The 19989-nt window shown below is 38.2% G+C and overlaps 1 protein-coding gene across 1 annotated transcript in view; it reads right to left on the reverse strand.

Moving 5' to 3' along the window:
• The window catches only part of LOC111192964 (alpha-1,6-mannosylglycoprotein 6-beta-N-acetylglucosaminyltransferase B-like), a 118246-nt gene that overhangs the window by 96147 nt on the left and 2110 nt on the right, over nucleotides 1–19989 (reverse strand). The window contains exon 2 of the mRNA XM_049468127.1: nucleotides 17108–17220. Within this exon, the coding sequence (XP_049324084.1) occupies nucleotides 17108–17220 (113 nt within the window). The remainder of the gene's footprint in view (nucleotides 1–17107; nucleotides 17221–19989) is intronic.

Raw genomic sequence — 19989 nt, forward strand, 5'->3', positions numbered from 1 at the left:
TCTTTATGATCAATTTACATTAAGTTATTTAAAGCAACACAGTGGAAAACTTTACTTAAAGTATACTGAAGTATTCACTCTTAAAAACAAACTTTTAATGTTAATCCATCACTTAGGAACATGCTTTCTGGACAAGCTGAGAGATTAAAAAGCAAAATGGCCTACTGTACTTTCTCTCTCTCTGACTCCGGCTGCTGCTGGACTTTCTATAGTGTTGGAAAATATACTGCGCTCTTAAAAACACGCTTTTAATCCATCACATAAGAACATGTTTTTCTGGACAAGCTGAGAGATACAGAATCTAGAATCATGTGAACTAAGGTGTTAGAGAATGCTGATGGAGAAACAGCATGATCTACTGTACTCTCTCTCTCTCTCTCTCTCTCTCTCTCTCTCTCAGACTCTGGCTGCTGATGGAGAAACAGCATGATCTACTGTACTCTCTCTCTCTCTCTCTCTCTCTCTCTCAGACTCTGGCTGCTGATGGAGAAACAGCATGATCTACTGTACTCTCTCTCTCTCTCTCTCTCTCTCTCTCTCTCTCTCAGACTCTGGCTGCTGATGGAGAAGCAGCATGATCTACTGTACTCTCTCTCTCTCTCTCTCTCTCAGACTCTGGCTGCTGATGGAGAAACAGAAGCATGATCTACTGTACTCTCTCTCTCTCTCTCTCTCTCTCTCTCTCAGACTCTGGCTGCTGATGGAGAAACAGAAGCATGATCTACTGTACTCTCTCTCTCTCTCTCTCTCTCTCTCTCTCAGACTCTGGCTGCTGATGGAGAAGCAGCATGATCTACTGTACTCTCTCTCTCTCTCTCTCTCTCAGACTCCGGCTGCTGATGGAGAAACAGCATCATGACCTACTGTACTCTCTCTCTCTCTCTCTCTCTCTCTCTCTCAGACTCCGGCTGCTGATGGAGAAACAGCATCATGACCTACTGTACTCTCTCTCTCTCTCTCTCTCTCTCTCTCAGACTCTGGCTGCTGATGGAGAAACAGCATGATCTACTGTACTCTCTCTCTCTCTCTCTCTCTCAGACTCTGGCTGCTGATGGAGAAACAGCATCATGGCCTACTGTACTCTCTCTCTCTCTCTCTCTCAGACTCTGGCTGCTGATGGAGAAGCAGCATGATCTACTGTACTCTCTCTCTCTCTCTCTCTCTCTCTCTCAGACTCTGGCTGCTGATGGAGAAGCAGCATGATCTACTGTACTCTCTCTCTCTCTCTCTCTCTCAGACTCCGGCTGCTGATGGAGAAACAGCAGCATGATCTACTGTACTCTCTCTCTCTCTCTCTCTCTCTCTCACCTGGTGTCCTGGATCACAGACTACCTCACCTGCAGACCACAGTACGTGAGGCTCACTGACGGCACATTGGAGACTGTGGTCAGTAGCACTGGAGCACCACAGGGGACTGTGCTCTCCCCCTTCCTCTTCACTCTCTACACATCAGACTTCCAGTACAACTCTGAGATGTGCCACCTGCAGAAATTCTCGGATGACACTGCCATCGTTGGGTGTGTGAAGGGTGGTCAGGAGGAGGAGTACAGGAGACAGGGGGATGACTTTGCTGCTTGGTGCCGACTGAACCAACTGCAGTTAAACATATCCAAGACCAAGGAGATGGTGGTTGACTTTCGTAGGTCTGGACTACCCTTGCAGCCAGTCTCCATCAAGGGGGTTGATGTGGAGACAGTAAAGACCTACAAGTACCTTGGTCTGCAGCTGGACAACAAACTGGACTGGTCAACAAATACAGACACCCTGTACAGGAAGGGACAGAGCCGGCTCTATTTCTTGAGGAGACTGTGGTCCTTTAACATCTGTAAGAAGCTTCTGCAGATGTTCTACCAATCAATCGTGGCCAGCATTCTCTTCTATGCTGTGGTGTGCTGGGGAGGCAACATGAAGAGGAGAGATGCATCACGGCTGGACAAGCTGGTCAGAAGGGCCGGGGCAGTGGTTGGAATGGAGCTGGACTCTCTGGTTACAATAGCTGAGAGAAGGACTTTGGATAAACTGCTTTCTATCATGAACAATGATAGTCACCCACTTCACACCACCATCATGAAGCAGAGGAGTGTGTTCAGTGGCAGACTGCTGTCACAGAGCTGCACAACAGACAGACTCAGAAAATCCTTCATCCCCAGAGCCATCAGACTCTTTAACTCCTCCCTTCGGGGACGGGATGCTGCTACTGACTGAGTTTAACTCAGTCACACCACATGGACTTTATTACTCCACCACTTAATTATTTATATTAACACTTCCCCAACCTCACTTACGTTCAAGTACACTTTACTCATGATTGGGTATTCACATATTCACAATCTCCTTTTAGAACTATATTTGTTACAGTTGCATATTTATATTATATTTCTATGTCACATCAGCCACTTTCATAATCAATGTCATTGCACACTGCACTTTGCTCTGTTAATTATTTAATGAACATCAGCAACAACTGCACTGCTCTGTTTACAGATATGTATCTTACCGTGTATAGTACGTTTTTGTATAGCCTTATATATATATATTTTTTTTTTCTTTTCTTCTTCTTTTTCTCTATTCTTCTGTTTTAATTTATGTTTGAATCTGTTTCTTATTGTATTGTGTTGTTGCTGCTGGATGCCTAAATTTCCTTCGGGATAAATAAAGTATCTATCTATCTATCTATCTATCTATCTATCTATCTATCTATCTATCTATCTATCTATCTATCTATCTATCTATCTATCTATCTATCTATCTATCTATCTATCTATCTATCTATCTATCTATCTATCTATCTATCTATCTATCTATCTATCTATCTATCAGACTCCGGCTGCTGATGGAGAAGAAGCATGACCTACTGTACTCTCTCTCTCTCTCTCTCTCTCTCTCAGACTCTGGCTGCTGATGGAGAAACAGCATAATGATCTAATGATCTACTGTACTCTCTCTCTCTCTCTCAGACTCCGGCTGCTGATGGAGAAGAAGCATGACCTACTGTACTCTCTCTCTCTCTCTCTCTCAGACTCCGGCCGCTGATGGAGAAACAGCATGATCTACTGTACTCTCTCTCTCTCTCTCTCTCTCTCTCTCAGACTCCGGCCGCTGATGGAGAAACAGCATGATCTACTGTACTCTCTCTCTCTCTCTCTCTCTCTCAGACTCCGGCCGCTGATGGAGAAACAGCAGCATGATCTACTGTACTCTCTCTCTCTCTCTCTCTCTCTCTCAGACTCTGGCTGCTGATGGAGAAACAGCATGATCTACTGTACTCTCTCTCTCTCTCTCTCTCAGACTCCGGCTGCTGATGGAGAAACAGCATGATCTACTGTACTCTCTCTCTCTCTCTCTCTCAGACTCCGGCCGCTGATGGAGAAGCAGCATGATCTACTGTACTCTCTCTCTCTCTCTCTCTCTCTCTCTCTCTCTCTCAGACTCCGGCCGCTGATGGAGAAACAGCAGCATGATCTACTGTACTCTCTCTCTCTCTCTCTCTCAGACTCCGGCTGCTGATGGAGGAACAGCAGCATGATCTACTGTACTCTCTCTCTCTCTCTCTCTCAGACTCCGGCTGCTGATGGAGAAACAGCAGCATGATCTACTGTACTCTCTCTCTCTCTCTCTCTCTCAGACTCCGGCTGCTGATGGAGGAACAGCAGCATGATCTACTGTACTCTCTCTCTCTCTCTCTCTCTCTCTCTCAGACTCCGGCCGCTGATGGAGAAACAGCAGCATGATCTACTGTACTCTCTCTCTCTCTCTCTCTCTCTCAGACTCCGGCTGCTGATGGAGAAACAGCAGCATGATCTACTGTACTCTCTCTCTCTCTCTCTCTCTCTCTCTCTCTCTCTCAGACTCCGGCCGCTGATGGAGAAACAGCAGCATGATCTACTGTACTCTCTCTCTCTCTCTCTCTCTCTCTCTCTCTCAGACTCCGGCTGCTGATGGAGGAACAGCATAATGATCTACTGTACTCTCTCTCTCTCTCAGACTCCGGCTGCTGATGGAGGAACAGCAGCATGATCTACTGTACTCTCTCTCTCTCTCTCTCTCTCTCTCTCTCTCAGACTCCGGCTGCTGATGGAGGAACAGCATAATGATCTACTGTACTCTCTCTCTCTCTCTCTCTCTCTCTCTCTCTCTCTCTCAGTCTCCGGCTGCTGATGGAGAAACAGAAACTTGTTAATTTAAGGTAAAAGAATGCTGTAGTCTGGTGTTGAACATAGAGTTTAGCTCATTCTGAGAGATTTTGTTCTGTTGAGCTGATGCCACTCTTACACTCAGTCTTTTTCTAAATGATGATAAGAAATTTGAATATTTTGAATATATTTATTAATGGTAATTTTATGCTGAACTCCCCGACTGCAGCCTCCCGACTCCCTGAAGGCTGGGGGGTGTTTCTCTGCAGGTGAGTTCATTACGGACTGGACTCATAAAGGAGGATGTGGATCAGGCTGGAGAAATTGGAGGAGACAGCGTCTGTCACTTCTCCTCACCGTCTCCTCTCCTTCCTATTGGCTCCTGACGTCTCGGCGTGGAGAACGGAGAGACACGGCTGAGTAATGGAGCAGCTCCTCTTAGCCTCTGCTATTAGTGCAGAGAGAGAGAGAGAGAGAGAGAGAGGGATTACAGGAGGAGAGACAGGAGGAGAGGATGGGGAATTAATTTGTTAGAGGGAAGTTGAATAGAGGATGAGGGTGACAAAATGAAGGAGGGAGGAAGTTATATAGAGATAATGAAGGCAGGAAGTGCTATTTTTTGAAGGCGATTGTTTTTTTAAAGGAGTTATGTTTTGTAAAACTGAATTATTCTTGCTCTATTTTAATATTAAATAATGGTAAGTTTTCACTCCCTGGTTTATACACACACTGTAAAACCCAATAAGTTGACAAACTCAAAACTTTTGTTGTAACCGATTACCTAAAACATTTTAGATTCATGTAATATAATTTTGAGGTATAAACACATATACATATATATTTAAAATGAAGATTTTCCTGAACTTATATATAAATATGTATTATTTACTCATGTACTGTATACTACATTGGTTATATATATATATATATATACACACACACACACTTAGCTCGTAACAAATGTGATTTTATGCTACATAGGAAACATCATTCTTGATTCTACACAGGGACAAAGAAGACAGATGCCTATAGGTTATTAAGTTCCTAAAAATTATCTAGGTCTTCTTCCCACAGGATGTGACTGGAGCCCAACACTAATTGCCTAATTTTCCTAATTTTCTACTAAATATCTTATATAGATAAAGATAAGTATCAAAGATAAGTATCAAAACTCCCAATAGAAACTTTGAAATGAAATTTGAAGGTTTTCTTGCTGTTTGTAATGGTAATAATATTACGCGAGTGTTCGCCTCATGCACTAGTTTTAGTAATGGTGACCAGCATACCTTTTGTAAAATCATTTGACTATAAGTGTCATGGCACATAAATTCATGTGTATTGTGTTTTGAAGTAGTTTGTAAACAAATCATTGTATATTTTTTGTTGTTTGCAGTTTACAAAGCAAAGAACCAGGGAATGAACAAAATTCTAACCAAAGAAAGAAGATAAAAGATTTAAGTAAAACACTTAAATTACAGCCCTGTGTTCGTCTTTCTCTGGATTCTGTGTGTAAGCTATCTGTCATTGGTGTGTAGAGGGAACACACATTACAGACAGAATAATAAGAATTTACAACTAGATTTCACCGACAGAAGAAATGCAGAATGTAAATCTATCTATTATTTATTTATTTATTTATTTATTTATTTATTTATTTATTTATTCAACAGAGACAGTGCACATTGATCAACATTTCAGTTTCTACATTAATGCAAATATGCCAGAGTTATCTAAAAAGCTCATTTTCATTTGTAGTCCCTATACTAAGCAAGTTTTTGAAAAATCAACAGCTTAATGAATTAAGATTGCAAAACCTTACCACCAACATACAATAACAACACATACATACAAACAAAGTGTACATATAAACACAGTACCACAAACATTCCATAAAATATACATGTCAGTGATTACAGATGTGATTTGTTTTCAGCCATGTCTTCAATTCATATTTAAAAAAACAGGTCATTTAATAATGGATGGATGGATGGATGGATGGATGGATCTATGGATGGATGGATGGATGGATGGATCTATGGATGGATGGATGGATGGATGGATGGATCTATGGATGGATGGATGGATGGATGGATGGATGGATGGATCTATGTATGGATGGATGGATGGATCTATGGATGGATGGATGGATGGATGGATGGATGGATCTATGGATGGATGGATGGATGGATGGATACTTTATTGATCCCTGAGAGGAAATTTTGGACATCCAGCAGCGGGTATACACAGTACAAAAAAGTAACTAGGATAAGATAAAACAAAACTTATAAAAATACAAATAGCAAAAAATAACAATTTGTATTTATAAACAAATACAAAAAAATACAAAGACAAAAAAATATATAAAGTATAACAGTACAAAAGTACAGTCAGTGGTGTGTAATGGAGATAAACAGTGCAGTTGAACACAGTAGACAATGAACACCAGTTGATGTGTATATAATGAGGGTATATGATCCCAGACATACAAAAAGTGCAAATACACAGTTATATAATAATTTAAATGAAATTTGCAGTGCAAAATAATGTAATGTAAAAGGGCACCTCTAAGAGTGTGTCTGCTGAGATGAGGGGTGTGTCCATGTAGTGACCAGAGTGGCCAGAGTGAATAATTGTAAATGTAATTGTAATAATTGTGTATGTTAGAAGCTCAGTTGGTAGGTTATTCCAGTATTGGCTGTCACTAGTGGAAAACACTGTTTGCCCAAATTTACTAAGCCTTTACTGTACAATACAATCTCCTTTAATAAACGCTCTTGTTACCAGAGTATCCCTGCAGTCTTTCTGTTTTATAAACTGTCTCAGTGGAGGAGGAGCAAACCTGTATAAAATCTTAAACATGATGATGACGATAGGCTTCGTGTCTTTAGTGCTTCTATGGCTGCTATCTACCAGCTACTGGCTAATGTTAAACATAGATAAATAAACAGCTGTACTGACTGCTCACAGGCAGGTTACATGATTATTGTTAACGTTACACTGGGTTTGAGTGAGAGGATGGAGGATGTGTTCATTTTTATAGTAGACTTAATATATGTCATCAGAGACGCAGTGTAATTTACGGCAGTGTTTTAGGACCATTCTTATGTTCAGTGTTCAGTAAAGTTAGAGTCACTGGTTGCAGGATCTCATTAATCTCAGTAACTCTGAACTGATAAAGTTCCTGTAATGAAGAGTAAAGATAAAGATCTGGCATCAAAATTACACCATCATACTGTCATACCATCATACCACACCTTCTGAAGATGTGATGTGTAATAATAAACTGTTGATGTTGGTGCTGAACATGGTGTTTCTACACACTGATTCGTTGGTCGTCTCCAACAAGATAAAATCAGGATTTGTCTAAATACTGTGATTTTCACAGGAGTTTTACTGTATGCAGTAATAAAGCAGGTGTTTTTTTAAGTGCTGATTCTAAAACTAATCAATGACCTCTGAGTTTTATGTTTGCATCCATATAACCCCCCTTTTCACACACACCTCCACTCCTCGTGAGCTCAGTGTGTGTGTATAGTGTGTGAAATGTGAGCTGTGGAGCTGAGTTTACGCAGAGATGAGCGTTAGTCAGCGTTTCTCTGCTCATCATCTGGAGTGAAGCAGCTCCTTCTGAGACTGTGGCCTCCAGCTTCCTCTATTCTGTGTAGATTTTTAGATCTATCGTTCCATTTCCAGTGTTCCTGAGAGACCTACGAAACCGTCAGAGCTGAGGACAAAAAGACAACTGAAATCGAAGCCCGTCTCAGAAAATTACCAGCAGAAAAATAACAGCTACTACACATCAGATACAACCCATTTACAACACACCGTTAAACTAAGCTCAAACTAATGAGCAAAAAAAGAGAACTGCCAGCAAAAAAATCTCTCTCTATCCTTTATACAAGATAGACGGCATCCAGTCAGTGTCATCGTGTCAGTGTGTCTTTGCTATCATAAAGACAGGAAAAGTACACCTTGCACAGCCAAGAATGTGCAAATAGCATGCACTAATTCTCTTCATTAGTCATGCCTGTGGTTAATTTTGGGCGTAATCAGATTCATGTTTCAAAGAGTCAGGTGTGCTATTTTACCTGATTTTTAAAATAAATAAAGATCATACATTTTCCATTTTAGGGCAACATAGGATTTACAGGATGAGGAATATCTTCTTCCCTCACATCATCCATGTTCTCAATCAGAACAGCAGGTAGGACTAGAGCACATTTAATTCCTACCATTCCATATTGTGCAAAGGCTGTTTATTTTTAGTTATAATGTAATGTAAACAAACTATGTCTTCTTTCCCACATTCTGACACTGAAAATCTGACTTTATTTGTATGTTTATTTAAACAGAATCACCCACTAAGTTTTGGAATCACCCTTCAGTGAAATACTGTATCTTAGTGCTAAATTAACCTGTAAAAATGAGTTTGTAAATACTGTAAAAACATAAGAAACATAAGATTATACGGATATAAGGCCACTTGAGGCTCTTTTCTTTTTCTAAAACTGTAAAAATACCCTGACTCAGTCAGCACAGAACAGAGCTGCTGTATATAGAGCTCTGCTTTAATAACAGCCGAATGCAGCGTCTGCAGTAAGTCTGTAATAACTCGCTAAATAAAGTTTCTGTCATTGTAAAAAACAAGCAATTATATGAAGCACAGTGGAGCTGTTATATAAAGTTATAACTCACAGAGCTCATCGTGATTAAGACAGCCTGGTGAGCAACTTTACAGCCCTGGATACACATGATGAGGGTTAGAATTCCTGATCAGGGAGTAATCCTGGTGTTTTAAACTGCCTCGGGGAATATTTTATAATGCTACATTTGCTTTAATCTCTATCTTGATTGTACAGCATCTCTCAGTGAGAGAGTTTGAGAGCAGTATGCTGTAAATTATATGAAGTTTAATTATTTTTAAGTTGCTATTTTTTCTGTTCTTTTAAAATGTCAGTGAATCAGCTGAGCTGAAATGTCTAATGCTGAAATAAACAAGAAAAAATATTGTTTTATCTTTCCAAGTGACTAAGACTACATTTTTTGGCTTATTTTACTTTAATTTCCTTCATCCACAGTGTTTATCACTGTCATATGGGAAGGAGGAGAGGATGGACATAAATGCATGTCATAATTTGAATTATTTAAAATGGTGAACTACAGCAAATAAAACAGAAAGCAAACACGAGAAAACGCAAAGCAAGAAAACAAAACTGGGATAACTAAAACAAACCTGACATACATACACAGCATAGTAGAACACACACGACTCCACACTGAACACTGAAACAGAGGGGCTTAAATACACAAGAAGGATAAGGAACACCTGGGGCCAGTAACAAGGTGGCAGAGTTACAAAAAGACACAAGAAAAGCACATGGCTTGGAACAGGAAGACAGGAAAAAAGAGGGAAGAAGCACAAAGAACCAAAAGAGGAAAAAACACCGGACAAACACAGGCTAATATGTGACAATCACATGTGTACCGGGAATACATAATATATACGGCTAATATTACCACTAATATGCCACTGTGGAAATGATGGTGACCGGTGATATCTGGCTGGAATAGTCCATGCATACAGACAAGCAACTTTTGCAGAAAACACTTTAGCTTTCATGAGATCTTAAAAACATATATTCATCTTTAGTATCTGATAAAGCTTATAATATTCAACTATCCAATAAAAAATAACCTCTATGCAGAACTGAAGCCTTATTTTCACCATGTTCAGAAGAAGCTTCCTCCACTTCTCTACTTCTCTTTGGATAATCATCTATCAGTATTACAGATCTTTTTTTGGAAGATATTTGTGTGTTCTGGACCAAAGATGAAAAGCAACTTGATTTAGGATGTGTCTTTGGGTGTCTTTGCTATCATAACAACAGGAAAAGTATGTCACCTTGCGCTGCTCGAAACTCATGTACGTGCAAAGGTCATGTACTTATAATTATAATCATGAGTGTGGTTCATTTTGGAATGTGTAATGTGAAATAAACCAGTAAATCAGAGTGTCTCATCAATGCTCATCATTCTCTTTAAGAGTAGAACCATTTGAGCTCTGACTGAACTTGGTGGATTGCTATTTTAACGGTGCAGCTACCTGGACGTGTTCAACAAACTCTTCTCAGCAGAGGAAACTGAGCTGCTGGTTGACGCTGTGAAGGAGCTCCAGCAGCTCATTTACGGGAACAGCAATGTTATTTTATTTACTATTCTGTTTATTGTTGATGTAAAAGTTGGGTTTGTGCTGCTGTGTGTTCATGTGTGTGTAATAAGTGGGGGTGTACGCTCGGCTCGGCACAGCGCCCGTGTTACAGAGATAGCGATGAACGTCTGACTGTTGGCGTCTGTCTAGGTTGTATTCAGTCAGTGGAGCTCCTGTGTTTTCTGTTACCAAGATAAACAAGATAAAACTCCAGAAATGTACCTGAACACACCTCATTTCCAGAACACCACGCCCATCAGTGTAGATATATTCAGAAGCTCTGCTGCTGTTTAAACCAGACAGGAGGAAAATAGGAGTGAAAATAGAGACTGTATATACCAGGTCTTTTCTTTTTGTCTGTCTGAATCGACCAGTAAATGAGCAGTCATACTGAGTGTGTGTATAGTTTGTGTGTGTGTGTTCTACATCTCTAAATGAGCTGTCCTCTGCTCCAGTGCGGTGCTGATCCGGTGAGAGCCTGTTGATTCTCTGATCCTCTCTACACACATAACAGCTTCTTTCAGCTTTTGTCCGCCTACTCTCACCACATTCAGCTCATTTAAAACACATCGCTGGCGCTAATCCTCCAGCACGAGCCGGAGGTCAGCTTCCAGGGTCGTGAGTCTCCTGCTAATGGCCATTTTGGAGGGATGTTAGTGATCCGATTCGCCTCTTTTCCTGATGTGAGAGCAGCCGATGTGATTGCTCTCAGGGTTTAGATAAAGGATCGGCGCGGTGGTGAAGATTTAAAGGCACAGATACTGAGGGGGAAGGGATTCTGATCCAGCTGAAGCTTCTGATACATGGAGCTTTAATATAGATATTTCTGTGGACACTATTCTAATGCAGACATCCCACACTCTTAAGACTTACAAGAAAATTACAAGAAAGCATCATTAAGGAACATTAACCCTTAAAACCCTACGGATGGATTTCCGATCCAAAATCTCACCTTGTGTTCTCAGCTTAATTACTCAGGAATCCCATCACACATAAACATAATCCATATATGGTTAGAAAGGGCGGAGCTTACTCTTTCTAAAAATAGTGATCACATCCCAGTGCGGTAAAGCTAAATCTACAAGAAACCCATTGAGAGAAAAACACCTAAAAAAGTGAAAAATCTCCTTCCCCAACCAATACTATTTACCTTTAGTGCTTCAAACATATTTATATGATGTTTCAAACCAAATAATATCAGTAAATAAAGACTCAAAAGTGTTCACAGAAAAAGTGTGAAACTACCTGCTTTACTCAAACTAAAGCTAGGTATGGTGTGCGCACTACTTTATATAGTTTTTATTTTACTCACACATTTTTACTAAAGCAGTTATTTTGCACTAAACTAAATTTTTATTTATTTAGACTAAAAAGTAAAAAGTTTATATTTTTGTATATTGTAGTTTTCTTTGTGTGTCCTGATTAAAATACTGAAAGGTATAGGCTGCTCTGAGTGTCAGGTGTTTAGTATCTACATGTATCCTAGAGGTGTGATTATTGATTATCAAGAAAAATAACTCCATGTATTTGTAATGGAGTAAATAATAATTAATAAGCAATGTAATGAACTCAAATCATCAATATTCTTATGCTTTTAACTCATAAACACTCTAATCTAACCATTTTTGAAAATATATCTTAGGTGTGAAAATATTTAAAGTCTATACATTTAAAAATAAATAGAATTGGTAAAATTTTGAGTAAAACATGATCAGTTCCAGGAAAATAGAACAATTCTGCTTCCTTTTACATTATAAATGATGATATTTTTGAGCAGCCGTATGTCTTCTGGAGTAAAAGAGATCAGGGCATGTGTCTGTCTGATATAATTAGAGAAAGAGAAAAACTCACCAAAACAGACTAGAGTTCAAAGGGTTACAACAGATTGAATTATATAGTAAACAGTAAAATGATCTAAAGCTGATGAACTGAGATGGTGATTTGTTCAGATGTTGGGGATGAGATGAGGAGTTGGAGCTTGTCATATATCTCTATATATCAGTGTAATAGAAAAAGAGAAAATAAATATCTAGCTGTTATGTTTTAATATAGTTATCAAACTACACATTTAGCAGTTAAAGTTAAAATTCTATTTATATTCTTTCTTAAATATTATGTTTTAATGTCATTCTTTGATGTTAATAATGTGAAAATGTGGAAGAAACTTCTAAACCAAAATCTGACCTACAGACTGAAAATCTGCACTTTTTTCAGAGTTTATCTCGGAGCCGTAAATTATTAAAAATAATAAGTGTCAGATTACGCAATCTGTAATATTTGCATATTGCAGATTTTGTAAAAAGAATTTACAAATGTGATAGCAACTTTTTAGTTTCTTAAAATGTAACAGTTTATTAACACTTATTAATTAATGGTATATTGATGAAAGTTATTATAAAGTGTTACTGAAATACCCAGTGAATACAGCATGTTTTGCCTTTAGAACATGTGATGCTAATCTGTATTAAACCCATTCTGCCCCAGAACCAGAGAAATGACTGTTTTTTAGTTTTTTTTTTTATCTTTAGATTAAAACAGCTTTTACTGAGCTTTAGGCCGAGAGCAGCAGTTTCAGATGCACACCCCACTGTTCTGCTAAAATTAAAAACAGACGCTTTATTAGAAACACTCATCTTCAAGCTCTATCTGGCTGCTGATTGGCTACATAAGAGACTACAGGCCATCTGTGATGCATAATCTGCATGTTAATTTTTGCTGTAAATGGTGAAATTAAAGCTCTGAGATATGTGTTACAACTAGCACTACCCTGGATGCACATTAGCTCTAACACAGGGGTGTTATGATGCATGAAATGTATTTAAATGTAATAGGAATAATATATTTTCTTGCAGAAGAAATATGGGTAACTCTTCCTATGAACCCTGTATTCGTAATGCATTATACATGCATTCATAATGCATTATATTATATATATATATGACATGAATAACACCTTATAATGACTGTAATAAGCCTGTATAATTGCTCGTAAGTACTTACGGCAACATTCATAACACATTATAAGCTACAAGTATAATGGTTTATAAAGAAACGCTGTATAATGCCTTATAACATCTGTTCATAAGAACAGTGTACAATGTAGTGTTGTAATGCACTATAACACAGATTTGGTATATTTTGCTATAATGCATTATAATATATTCAGCTAAAATTTCTCAAATTAGGCTTTTATAAAAGTGAGTAACACATTATAAAGCCTTATATACAGTCATTACTGATTTTAAGTGAAGTGAGTTTTCATATGCATTTTAAATGTAAAGTCAATGTTATTATGCCTCACTGTAATGTCTTATAGAGCATTATGAGTGCTCTTTACTGGCTTTAAGTAAAGTGTGTTTTCAAACATAATAACATTTACTTGTTTAAAAACACGTCTAAAACACACCTCACTTAAAGCCATTTATACCAGACTCTGGTATAGATCTTGATGATTTAAATATTCTGTAATTTAGAATTAGTTTTATTCTGTTAAAAGTGAAAAGATGTGCAGTGAGATATGAGAGAAATGGAGTTTAGTATTTTAATATTTGACTATGGTAATCCAGGCTAAGCTCTTGCCCTGTGCTGTTTAGCATGTTAGAGTGTATTAGAGGAAGAGAACGAGGGAGAGGAGAAGAGAGAGAGAGGGAAGGAGGGAAGGTTCAGTAAGAGGAGGGCAATCACTCCTGTGCTCTTCTACAGCCGAGCATCTGCCTGAGTTTAATGAGCGAGAGCCAGCTGCTTTCACAACACCAGAGCTTAATTACTCATCTCTCTCTCTTACTATCTCTCCCTATATCCTTTACTCTGTTTCTCTCTCTCTCTCTCTCTCTCTCTCTCTCTCTCCCTATATCCTTTACTCTGTTTCTCTCTCTCTCTCTCTCTCTCTCTCTCTCTCTCTCCCTATATCCTTTACTCTGTTTCTCTCTCTCTCTCTCTCTCTCTCTTACTATCTCTCCCTATATCCTTTACTCTGTTTCTCTCTCTCTCTCTCTCTCTCTCTCTTACTATCTCTCCCTATATCCTTTACTCTGTTTCTCTCTCTCTCTCTCTCTCTCTCTCTTACTATCTCTCCCTATATCCTTTACTCTGTTTCTCTCTCTCTCTCTCTCTCTCTCTCTCTCTCTTACTATCTCTCCCTATATCATTTACTCTGTTTCTCTCTCTCTCTCTCTCTCTCTCTCTCTCTCTCTCTCTCTTACTATCTCTCCCTATATCCTTTACTCTGTTTCTCTCTCTCTCTCTCTCTCTCTTACTATCTCTCCCTATATCCTTTACTCTGTTTCTCTCTCTCTCTCTCTCTCTCTCTCTCTCTCTCTCTCTCTCTCCCTATATCCTTTACTCTGTTTCTCTCTCTCTCTCTCTCTCTCTCTCTCTCTCTCTCTTACTATCTCTCCCTATATCCTTTACTCTGTTCTCTCTCTCTCTCTCTCTCTCTCTCTCTCTCTCTCTCTCTCTCTCTCTCTCTCTCTCTTACTATCTCTCCCTATATCATTTACTCTGTTTCTCTCTCTCTCTCTCTCTCTCTCTCTCTCTCTCTCTCTTACTATCTCTTCTTATTAAAAGGTATACTAGGATAATTGATTAGGATTAGGATTATGTTATGTAAGTTATGTAATTGGTTATCTGAAAAGTTTATATATGTTTATATATGTATATACATAAATATACACAATGTTTCTAGTTGTTTTTGATGGTTTTCCCACATATTTATTTGATGTAATGTTAAATAAAGAGCATGTTAAAGTCAAGTCTCTACTCTTTCTCTCTCTCTCTCTCTCCCTCCTCACCTCTACTTTCTCTCTATCTCTCTCTCTCCTTCTGTTACTTTCTCCTCTCTCTCTCTCTCTCTCTCTCTCTCTCTCTCTCTCTCTCTCTCTCTCTCTCTCTCTCTCTCTCTCTGCACTATTAAACTAGGATTATCTGTCACTTAGTGCTGTAAGCCAGGCTTTGGAGAATATGCAGATGGGTCCTGTGTAACACTACATTTATTTATTTATTATTATTTTTTCTTTCATTATCGTTTGCATGATCGTTGTGTTTTCCTTTTCTCTATGTTGTGTGTAATGACTGTTCACTAGTGTTTTTATTTTGATTGACTCGGGGTCTGTTTTGAGGCAGTAGTTTGGTTTTGCAGGAAGAGTCAGAGGTTTTGTGAATGTAGTTTTTTTACAGTTGTTTTACAGTTTAGAGACATGGAGGGATGTCTTAGCAATTGAGGAAAACTTTATTTGCATACTGGACTGGTATTCCACTCTCATTAAAACATTATACAGTGATTGTGTAGATGTTTACCCAAAACGTCCTCCTTCTATGTATTCTGTTTTATATATTTTATATAATGGTTGGCTGTCTGGTCACAGTGTTGTAGGATTTAAGCACAAATATCCATCTCTCGTATTGCCAGGTGTTTCTTGCTGTGCCACATAATAAAGTTAGCTGATAGAAAAAGCAGTGGCAAATAATCCTGCTGTGAGAAGAAATAAATAAATCTGTATGTATTTGCTGTTGATAGTTTTACTGTGGCTTAATCATGTGAGAGGAACTACATAAAAAATATGCATGTAAATTGTTGCAGTAGGTGGAGTGTTCACACACTGCTATCCTCCACATATCAGATCACCATTCCCTCCCACTGCCTGCACTCCTCAAACCACAAAACCAGCAGATGAATTGATTTTATGTCTACAGCTTTATCCCATAACATAAGCTCGGCTTTCTCAACGCAAAAAGCTCACATGTCTCACTGAAGGCTATGAGCTGTCATCTGTCATTCGCTCACGCAGGTAGTAGTGTGCTTTATAAAAAAAAAAAAAAAACAAGAACATGGGGGAATATATATATATATATATAACCCAACACTAATGATCTTATTCCTGAAAGCAATCTAATTCTCATTGCAATGCCAACATCCAGAATCTGGAAGAAACACTAGGGACTGTAGAGACTCCAACAGAAGAACCGTCTAATAAGCATATGCCCAAATAAACCCTTAATTTTTAAAGAAATACTAAGTCTGTTGGTTTTCCAAAACGTTTGATCAAACAGTATGAAAAGTATTGAGACAAACGTTTTAGGAAAGTTTAAAAGCTGTAAAACAAAAAGCCCACAGGCTCCTAATAAACTCAATAAACTCCACCACAGCAGCAGATCCATGCCCCTTCCAGCCCCTCCAACTCTTTTTAATATCAGTGATTCCAAAAGAAATACCAATACCAGCATCATGCCATTACATTACTTTTTAAAATAAAAATAATAAATGAGCATGTGTCCCAACACTTTTGGGAGCTTTTAAGCTGTCCCAATATTTACATATTTACATATATGTACTATATATTCATCTATTGCTGCATTTTATTTTTTTACATATGATTTTATGATCCCTACTCTTATCTTATTGTTTTACCTTATTTGTTTTATCTTTTTTATAATATCTTATTTTATTAAAATGATGTTTTTTGTTATTATTATTTATTTCTTTTATACCAAATTGTCAATCCCTTCCTTATGTAATTGCTGGGCTACATTGTAAATGGGGGCAAACTTCAATGTACTCCGAGTTTAAATAAAGGTTAATTGATTGATTGATATGGACATAAGTAATTTTGAAGACAGATTTAAAGCTCCTAAAAGCCAATATTCTCCTAATAAACTCCACCACAGCATTTGAAGCATGCTGCTACCAGCTGTTTAAACTTTTCAGAAACTCCAGAGTCCAGAGAATAAAGCTTTAACTTCTTATCTGTAGAAGAAACAGCAGACGTACCTTCAGTCCGGATGGTGAAGGGTGAGTCCCCGAGCCGCTTGGCCGAGAACTGCCCCCCCAGAGAGGTCATTAAGAAGCAGAGGCTGAAGAATCCGATCCCCGCCACGAAAATTCTGCAGAAGAACAGACAGCAGATCACTGAGGCGCGAGAGCGAGAGAGAGAGAGAGAAAGCTCAGAAACAAAAGGTAATAATGGCAGTCAGGAGGCTGAATAGTTTAATATTAATAAGCGTATCGGCTCTTTCATGCTGCTCGGCTCCGGCCGAGAAACCTTTAAAATGTCACACTCCTCTCCTTCTGCCCTTTAACTCTGAATTATACAACTTTACACAACATTGCCTGCTCTTTACATCAGCCCAAACAGAGCGAGCAGCAGACTAACGGCCGCAGGTTACTGCTGGAGGACATCTGACGCTACCAGGTGATCCTACAGCTGGTAAAAATACAGAATATACTCATACAGAGTGCTCTGGAGGAACGCTGGAGACGACTCACTTATGGATCTCAAAAGAACACTGCAGAAAATATAGTTTTGCTATCTGTTCACTGACAGAATAAAAAATAACTGGCGCTTAGTGTTCTCCTCCAAGCATGATGAACTTTTTAGGAATGAGTGTCACGCCTGGCGCAGTCAGCGCTGGTGTTTCTCCCACACTCAGCTCTATCTGCAATTCTGCTCCACAAGACTACAATACCCAGAACACACCACAAAGAGACTCTGGCGATCATGTGACCTTACCAGGAAGCAATTGCCCTAATTACTAACACCCGTTTTACACACTATTTAAGCTCTCAGAACTCTCATTCCCTGCTGAGTATTGTTCGGTTCGTCCAGCTTTTTATTTTGTTACTCCGTGTATTACCTTTTTTCCGTTTTTCCTCCGACCTCGATTTTTACCTGCCCTGTTTCCTGCTCTATTCGTATTTTTCTGACAGTTGGACTGTTTATTCGACTTTGATTTTTGCCTGCTCTCTGATATTGCTCTGCCCGTGTTAGACCCTGGACTGTGTACCCCGTTACAGTATGGATTTCTCTGTAAGCATCTGTTTTTTGGTATATACCCTGTTTTGCCCGACTACTCTCTGTACTGCTCCTTTTTCTAATAAATACTTTTATTTACATCTGCATTTGTCTGAGTCCTGGGTAATCATGACAATGAGATCATGACTGAACTCATGGCTGGTTGACTTCACGTGTCTTGATACAGTGTCATCAGTAGCAATACATTTCTCAGAATGCACAATATAGTGTCCTACTTGCACTTTGCTTAAACACGTTTATATTTCAGTGCTAATGAGTCAAAAAGACAGTTTTGAGGAAGTCTGTATTTTTTCTATTTTTAAACTTGGTATCACTTTATTTGGATGGACCTTTAGAGATGCCTCATATGTGCTCAACTAAATGTCGATTAAATGCAATTTAATAAATGATTCTCTATTGAATGGGTCCTACACTCTACTCTAACCTGAACTCTAAACCTAACATTGTGGTGAAGAAAGAAAAAATACATTCCACTAAGAATGAATTTGCAGTTAATGCAACCAAACCTGCCATGCACCACTGCATGAGAAAGCTTTCTCTAAATAAAATAACAAGACATATCAAGGCAGAATGACAAGCAGATATGTCCCATAATGCATTAATGCATGCACATAGGCTAGTGGGTGAACAAAGGAGTGATTAAGTTAGATTTTCTTTTTCATGTAACTGTTTAAACGCCACCATTAACCCTAATAACCCCATTATTCAGCCAACCAGCCTAAAATTATAATAATAACACACTACTTTAAGATACTCAGTGATTCAATTATCATAACTAAAACATGTTTCAAATATGACATGACGATTAATAAAGGTTTAAATACAGGCTGAGCTGTAATCATAACTTCCTACTGCAGTGAGTGGAGTAAATACAACAAGAGTATAAGTGTTCTCTGAAGCTGTATTCATAAGATTCAGATTCAGCCTAATAATACATTTTAATCTCAATCAGGGATGAAAATTATTCAGCATATGTTGTGCATTACAGCTTTTTGCAGGCTGGTGCCCTTTTGATTTGCTCATGCCTTTGCAAAATCCACCAACTGATATGAAATGTCCCAGCTAGTGTGTGTAAAGTAGAAATGAATACATTAATGAAATAATTAAAAACTGAGGAAAATAAATATATTATAAATTCATCTAGTGATCTTTAATCCCTGTACTGATATTTCAGAGAAACTGTTTCACACCATAGAGAGAGAGAGAGAGAGTCTGAAACTGTAGAGCAGAATCTTTAAAAAGAGATTTTATATATTAAAGCTTCTCATTAGATTAAATCTCTGAAAACACCTTTGACTTGCTTTTCCTGGAACATTTTTATCAAACCAAGTATTTCATAAATTAACTCTGCTGTCTGAAAACTGGAGCAGGTGGTGAAGTTCACTACAACTGAAAACGTGTGAACCTTAATTGCAAGCAAATTTTTATGTCCTGTTACACTGCGAAAAAAACATGGTGCCAAAAAGTTTTTTTTTTTTTTGCATTAATTAATAATCTTGCATCAAATGAAGTATTATTTTTCTATTATTAGTAACATATTTTATGTGTACTGAGAGGAGCTGGCACAGTCTGTAGTTGATGCTTAAGATAAATGAGTTTGCTTTTCAGAAGAACTTGTAAATCTTTAAGCAAAACTTTATTTTTTTGGGAAAATGCAGAAAATGCAAATAAATAAACTTAATAAAAGTATGTGCAGACAGTATTTTTCATTTTTAATACCTGATACACATTCCACACATACTTGTTTATTAAATGTTTATAAATTATCTTAACACTCTCATAACTTAACTTATCTCATCCCAAATTACTCTTTACAGAAATCCCTGTTGGTTTTTGTATG

Source organism: Astyanax mexicanus, chromosome 19 (assembly GCF_023375975.1).
Source record: "Astyanax mexicanus isolate ESR-SI-001 chromosome 19, AstMex3_surface, whole genome shotgun sequence".
Lineage (NCBI taxonomy): Eukaryota > Metazoa > Chordata > Actinopteri > Characiformes > Acestrorhamphidae > Astyanax > Astyanax mexicanus.